The sequence below is a fragment of the Bombus pyrosoma genome, linkage group LG7 (assembly GCF_014825855.1).
Source record: "Bombus pyrosoma isolate SC7728 linkage group LG7, ASM1482585v1, whole genome shotgun sequence".
Taxonomy (NCBI): Eukaryota; Metazoa; Arthropoda; class Insecta; order Hymenoptera; family Apidae; genus Bombus; species Bombus pyrosoma.
The window spans coordinates 322,919-330,446 of record NC_057776.1 but is presented as its reverse complement, the minus strand read 5'-3'; the positions used below and the strand labels follow the sequence as shown (position 1 = coordinate 330,446).

At 27.7% G+C, this 7,528-nt stretch overlaps 2 protein-coding genes across 4 annotated transcripts in view; both read left to right on the top strand.

Moving 5' to 3' along the window:
- The first annotated feature begins 8 nt into the window (after nucleotides 1-8).
- Nucleotides 9-2,913, top strand: LOC122568977. 2 transcript variants are annotated; one of them, XM_043729388.1, is made up of 6 exons: nucleotides 9-320; nucleotides 458-920; nucleotides 1,066-1,394; nucleotides 1,470-1,705; nucleotides 1,849-1,951; nucleotides 2,021-2,913. In XM_043729388.1, the coding sequence occupies exons 1-6, from the start codon at nucleotides 292-294 to the stop codon at nucleotides 2,268-2,270; spliced, it is 1,410 nt and encodes a 469-aa protein (XP_043585323.1). In that variant the 5' UTR covers nucleotides 9-291; the 3' UTR covers nucleotides 2,271-2,913. The 2 variants fall into 2 exon arrangements, with proteins under 2 accessions (XP_043585323.1, XP_043585322.1); XM_043729387.1 differs by having other exon boundaries at nucleotides 14-320; nucleotides 1,795-1,951.
- A 346-nt stretch (nucleotides 2,914-3,259) lies between these two features.
- The window catches only part of LOC122569732, a 265,026-nt gene continuing 260,757 nt past the window's right edge, over nucleotides 3,260-7,528 (top strand). The window contains exon 1 of one of the 2 annotated variants that reach the window (XM_043731251.1): nucleotides 3,260-3,597. In XM_043731251.1, the coding sequence (XP_043587186.1) occupies nucleotides 3,474-3,597 (124 nt within the window). In that variant the 5' untranslated portion in view covers nucleotides 3,260-3,473. The remainder of the gene's footprint in view (nucleotides 3,598-7,528) is intronic. The other variant, XM_043731253.1, reaches the window with a different exon arrangement.

Sequence of the window (7,528 nt, the reverse complement as noted above, 5' to 3'; positions counted from 1 at the left end):
AGATATACCTAAATTGTGCGACGAATCATAAATTTTAATCCATCAGATGTTACCTCATGGTAAAGTTGTGTTTTTTTAATTATTCAAAGAAAATAATAAATCATTCATAATATGATGGCGGTAGAATGCTTCAAATTAAAGGTTTAAACCAAAGATCTTCTTTTAAGGAAATAATCAATAAAATTACCGTGGTCAGTGTAGGTTTCGTGTAATAAGTACGACGGAAAGATTTTTAGATAAATGATTAAAAGTAACTTCAGTTGATTAAAGACCCGTTTTAAGAAGCATGAAATGCATAAAAGGAAACTTAAACGCAACACGTATGTTTTGTAATAACATTTTATTCATTTTACCTAAATGTTTACATGTAAACATAATTTGTAAATTACTTTTATTTTTAAATTTCTATTTTATATATAATTTATTGTGAAAGAATTTCAAACATTATTTTCTATAGATTACTACAAAATATAAAAACTTCTGAAATTTTACCAAGAGTGAATAATTCTCAAGATAATCAAAATAAATCAAGTGATTATTTTCAATTACCAAGTTTACAAAAGAAGAAAACTTGGAAAGATGTTGATGACAATGTATCAACTTGGGATAAAAATAGTACTGCAACAGATATATCCTGTTCTTCAGAAATTGAAAATATTGCAACGAAGAAAGCTATGGAACAGTGGGAAGCTATCGAAAGTACATTGTATGAAGATGGTAATGAAGTAACTCAAACATCTGTTTTGGAAGAATGTATACAATGGAGAATGCAAATACCTCATTTAAGAATAGTTGGGAAGAATCTGTTTCTTTCACCTAAAAGTAACTATCAAGATTTGAATATAAATTATAATCAGATAAAGAATAATTTTGATTCTAATAATGAGGAGGTATTTCCAGAACATAGTACTTCATTAAAGGTACTGAATATTTTACATATTATTAAAATAACCTAATAGACTTAAAAATACTTGTCATTAAAAATTCCTTTGTCTTTAGAAAGAAAATTATTTAGTAAAAAAGAATTCAATCTTTGAAAAGACTATATACATATATTATTTGTAGAAAAGGAAAAATTCATCTAAGCAAAGATTACAGAAAACATCACAAGATGAGATATTTGATATGCTTTATGAATATGTAATATCCAAGCTGTTTCCAAATAAAGGAAATGAAATTGATTCATTATATGATGATTTCAATGATGTTTTACAAATACATACAGCTACTATTCACAGTAATAAAAGTTCTGCAAAAAGTATAAAGGTAAATTGGTTTGAGGAAACAATATCTCTCGAGAGTAGATTTTCAAATAGTAATGGTAAAGGAAGAGAAGATTATACCTTACCTATGAGAAAAGAAAGTGGTCAAACATATACACAAGAAATTCAGAAGTACGTATAGACTGTATTGTAGAATAATGAAATAAATACAGAAATGCAGAATATTAATTATTTATCTACTTATAGAAAACATGATAATCCTATGAATAATGACAAAATAAGAAATCAGAAGGATGAATCTACTACGGAAGATAAGCTTTTAAGGCCACACACTAGTAGAAATAAACTTGGAACTGTTTTTAATGAAAAGGTTGTAGTTAGTCCTGTGCCTTATGTTTTATCAACCAGAGAAAGCTTTTCTACCGTAAAAACTACTCCAATCAAGTTTATGGCACAGTCTCTAGAAGTTTCTTCCTTTCAAGGCATGTCATACTTTTTTTTAATATTGTGTATTACATATGGAATGTTAAAAATATTTTTAGCATTATGTGTGAATATTATTTTGTATTAGGCTCAAGTAAAAATACTAATTATTTTAAAAATTCGGGAAAAAATTCAACTTCAGCTAAAATTTCTGCTTGGCACGCTCCTGTTTCTCCTGCTGTGTGGCCAAAAAATATAAAGCTTGCTCCACTCGACACGACACGATTTCCGAGTAGCAAAAATAGGTATGATGAAAGTGTTAAATTTCTTTTTATCTATGAAGAATATCTTTCATATTATTTTTATAATTTTAGATCTTTAACATCATCATCGGTACCAGTATCACGTAACAGGAAACCTTTAAGTCCTATTTCTCGATCTACTCCATCAGTACAAACTATTCATAATAATAATTACGAAGGTTTAGAAATTCAAGGAAAACATATAATTCCTGGACAATCTCCTAAGTTAAGTGCGCCTACTACAAGTTCGGAGAATGCTGGGAGTAGCAAAGGCAGAAAAAAGAAGTCAATCAAAAACAAAACTGCAATGAATTACAACTAATTATGTTAGTTACAAAAATTGATCTTATAAAATTATCTTTACCTCTATTAATTAAAATTGTGTTTCATTGTTTTACACAAATTAATCCGGTAAAATGCAGCTGACGTAAATGAAGGAATGTTAATTACCATTTATACATTTAAAGCGGACATTCGTGATTGCGTTTGTGATATAAAAATTATGTACGATAAAAATTCTACTATTTATTTTTTATTGACAATTGAGCTAAAATTGATGATTTAAAAGTTCAGATAACATTTATAATCTAAGTGTTGTAAAAAGTAACATTTTATATGATATATAAATATATCGTTATTGTTATATAATAATAAGAAATCTTATTGTATTACAGTATTAAAATGTGCTCTAATTGTAAGAAGTGTTTGCACCATAAACAAAAAGAATATTTAAACACTGTATTAAAAATGATACGAGCTAGTGTTCCAATTTTAAAAATGTATATTTTAAATACTCCTGTTATTTCAGAAGAGAATATATTGTTGTAACTATCTCTACCTCACTCAGTTCTATGTGTTATTTGATTGATGCACACGCTTAAGTGCGCAGGTGAATATATTTTTGTAATGCACATATCTGTATTGGACGTGCTTATTGTAAATATATAATAATTAATATGTTTAAATGTATTTACATTTCATACACATGTCATATGTAGCACAAATTTTAAGCTCAATAATACTTCATATTTTTAATTTCATCATTTAAAAATAACTTTATCTTCAAAAATAATAACATTGTTTTTAAACTTTATTTCAGTTCATTGTCCATGTTACTTCATTGGTTATAAAGTTTATATTTTGATTAATTTGATATTTATATAAATTTTGATAAACCGTATGCTTCCGTTATATGAAATTTATATATTATATTAGACATTAGTTTTATATCATTTATATTTAATTTGAGAAGTATGTGCGCTGGAGAAAAATTCGGATAAAATACAAACTGCGCATGTGTGAAGTTCAGCGCGGGGACACCAAAAGCTTTCTCTGAAAGGACTTATGCTTTCAGTTGTGCGTGGTCTCCGAAAGAGGATGGATGTAATGCATAGCGTATTGAAATTGATAATCATATAGCGCGTTGTTTATTATATATTAAATGCTTCTAAATTCCTTTCTATTTACTCACGAGTGTTTCTTACATTGTATATTATAACAAATTGATAAATTTATTGTTTATCATATGGTGTCGCACATGAAGGATTTTAACGTATCTTCAGAACCTGGCGGCATGTCCACATACGTTAGAAGTACTGGCACTCATCTGTCAACGTTGACAAGGATTTTGGGCGTGTGTACTGCGATTGGTAAGTGAATTATTATTCTTTAAAATTTAATTTAGAACGATTTTACAATTTTACATGCGTCAATGTTGGTTGTATGTATCTTTTCTTTTTTAAATATTTCGTAACTAAGAATGCCATAATATATGGCGTAGAACATTATTCTATACTATTCTTTTATACAATTAATAGTTTACATTTTTCATTTATTTTATTTATTACTATATAATAGTATAACTAATAAAATACACTTAATAAACTATATTTTATTATATCATATTCAATCATATTCAAAGTAGAATTTCAATAATTTTAACGTACGAGTATTTTGCATTATAACATAATTACATTTTAATAAAATTTAAATGTTTTTCAGTTTATTGAACATACATAAAAAATAATTTCTTTTCTTAATGTAAGAAGTTTTTTGCTATTTCTCCAGTGAATATTAACTGTTTATATAAAAGTGTTGCTAAAAAAAAGAAAAAAAATAAATCATTCAGAAGGCATGACATGAAAAGAATTTTATTCAAATGTGATATATTGAATTCTAATGCAATGTCTATTATACAATGCACTTAAAAATTATTTTTTTCCATTATATTCTAGCGTATTTTTATGTATATTGAATGTATTTATGGAAATTCCTATTCCTCGGAAATTAAATGTTCAGTTTGTGAAATAAAGTTTTTGAAGTGTTTCGTTCCTAAGAAATATAGCTTATTGCCTAGGCACTCGATATTGACTCGATATTGATATTTTTATATTTCGTAAAACATATTAAACTTTTATCTTTTCTAATAGTTACCTTAAATATACTACACAGATAAGACACTCGATTATTAATTATAGTGCTAAAAGGTTATGATCTAGCTTCTGTTTACAGTTTTTAAGTATTTCATTTCTGTTAGTGTAAATTGCTGATTTTATATAGACGAACATAAAGTTTGATTCCTTATTTTGCATTGATAATTTAGAAAATAAAAATAAATTTCAAATTTCCATCGTTAGTAACTCTAAACTTTTATCGTTTCATGGAGATTCTGATATGCACAGAAATATGCGTAGTATATACTAACGATTTAACCATGTTTAGATCCTTTTCCTCAAAATTAGTTTTATGTACATTTAAATTTGTATTTTAGGGAATAATTTATCTGAATCTATGTATCTCATTTATAAAAGAAGTAAAATATAGCTCAAATTTATGTATTTACTATGTACACCATCATCTATTAAAAAATGTAATTCATCTTGGTAGTGTTTATATACACATGTATACAAATATTAAGATATTTACATTGCATATACTATAGTAGAAACTCTATTAACCAGATTCATTGGAACCGAGATAGTTCGACTAAAGCGAATTTCATCGAATAATCGAAACCTAGAATAAACAAAATTAAAATTTATGAGTGAGCCATTTAGAAGCCATATTGACAAGTTCATAGATTAAAGACAGGGAAATTTAAGACAGGGTGATTTAAATTTATTTTGCAAGTCTACTATTATTTATGTCATTTTCTTGTCATAAATGAACTCATTATATTACAAATGAAAATTGAACATTAATTCTATTCTTATGTAATGAAATTAAAAAATTGATCAGCCATTTGAGATATTCAACTTATTACTATCTCGTGCTCATTCTGCATCTGTCGAATTTGTCGCAGAAACAAAATAAATAGTGATTATATATTTTTTATTTTCCTATATATTTTACTTTATTGTAAAATTCGTAGTCGATCTAAATCTTAGCATATAGCGCAACTTATATTTAATTTGCATCAAGCTTTTAAATTTATATATTTATGTTAAAATTAGTTAAAATTCATATTAAAATTACTTTCTACTCTACATTTTGATATTCTTGAAATATAAATATGAGATATAGTGTGACATGCTCGAAATATAAATCTTAAAGTTTTTTATAAAAATGCTAATGAAAATCTTCAAAGTGTCAATGGAGGAACATGATCTGACACCTAGGTATCATGGTATGCCACATTATAAAGAGTTTTCGTGTGTTCTTAAAAGATTAAAACATTTTCAGTTTTGCGTAAGGATAATTTTATGAAGTTTTTAAACCTAAACTTTACGAAGACCTAAACTAACCATTGAAATATATGTGATAGTATATATAGGTATAAATACGACATGATACTCCACATTTTTATGTTAATTACATTTTAAAATGAATAAAGAATAAGGTGAAAGATATTATTTCAGGATGCACACATTTTTTTGTTGTTTTATAACCCTTATTAAGATTGTAGAACGTGTAATTGTTAAAACGGTGATTATTTTAAATGAAAAACAAAACAAGATAAATTCATACTGTAAGCAGATTGTACATTTTTATACGCCGTTCTTCATTTATAATATTACAAACAGTAAGAAAACGACACGACTAATATCAAGCCAAGCGATTTCATAAAATATATCGTTGGGTTGTAAAACTTAAAATGTTTGGATTCAGAGCGGGAAAATAAATTTTTAAAACTGATTATGAATTTATATCGAAAATACTTTTTACTTAAATAATACTGCTTAAGATAGAAATTATTGTAGGAATTAATGCCAAATTTCATACGTGTATGGGAGCTGCTACATAAGATCAAGGTAAACAAAATTTATATTAAGAGAAAACGAAAAAGTTGTCTCTTACATAAATTTATCAGGGGTTAAAATATTTATATCATCGTTGTATATGTTATAACTTAACATTAAAATTATTTATTTGTTATTATTTGTAACAAATGACAAATAAGCAAGGATGATGTATAAAAGAAATAAAAAGCAACAATGATTTTGGGTAACTTTGGCGAATAAATTAAATGCCTTTAAGATTTTCTGCGCTCCTGGTATCACATACAAAATCTACTTTCAAATTTTTATAAGCAATGGATATTAATAATTGCTTTATATATAATGATATTTAAGGTGTGAAATTTATAGTATGCTATATTTAAAGATTTTGTCTTATTCTTCCTTTGGATATACTGAAAAAGGCTTAATATATGATAGGAATATGTTCTTCGAATACATATAATTTTGCAAGGAAAATATCTATGTTCTCTTGCGCGTTTAAATTTTTCCCACATGATCCTTGAAGTTTTAATCTTTGAACTGTCTTCTTTCTGTTGTGTATGTAGAATAAAGCTACAGAAGCAAACCTATGAAAACTACAAAATCACTGTAACAGTAAGAAATTTTTCTGAATATCACAGCAATCTTAATTGTGTATCAAAGTACAAAAAAATGAGGGAAGTTGCCAGCAATGCAGGTGTAGGAGCATTTAATCGAAACCGTCCAGTTCGCTGACTTAGCGCGAACGAGCTCGAAGCAATTCCCGTCTATTAATATTTAGTGCGCCTAAAGGGGCTCGCGCGATAGACGAGCTCGAATCTCCCGACGTTATAAAAACGAGAAGCAGAGAAGAAGGACATCGAGGACGTCCGCGTTTCGTTCACCGAAATGTTTCGAAATGTTCCTGAAATGTTCGTTCTTCCGTGATGTTCCCCAGTGTTTGCAGAACTTTAAGGCAATCGAGTTTTTCCAAACATTTTCACCGGGTCTGCATGTATCATTTCATTGGAGCGCGTCGATCGGGAAGAAGAAAAATCGCGTGGATTAACGTAGCGTATTTTTCGTTTACGGTTTTCACGTTCTCGCTGCGGAAAAATATTTTCTCTAACGTTGTGTCGCTGAAACGGCCAAATGGAAAATGATCTCGTTGCAAAATATTTCTTTTTGTTACCACCGATCCCTGCTATATGATACTATAGCCATGACGATTCTCGATGGTATATTTGTACTTTTTTGAAATATCGTAGGCAAATAAATTATCAGTGATACCACCAAGATAGAAATATCGCAAGAATGAAATGGTAGTAACGTTTTCCATGTGTTTCGAGCAAATCTTGTTCAATTACCGTTTGCCTATTGAGAC

Excerpts from the sequence above, each read along its gene's own strand:
- LOC122568977 (XM_043729387.1), top strand. The coding sequence starts at position 292 with ATGCATAAAAGGAAACTTAAACGCAACAC. Across the intron at positions 321-457 it reads AGGAAACTTAAACGCAACAC|ATTACTACAAAATATAAAAA; the intron begins GTATGTTTTGTA and ends TATTTTCTATAG. Across the intron at positions 921-1,065 it reads AACATAGTACTTCATTAAAG|AAAAGGAAAAATTCATCTAA; the intron begins GTACTGAATATT and ends TATTATTTGTAG.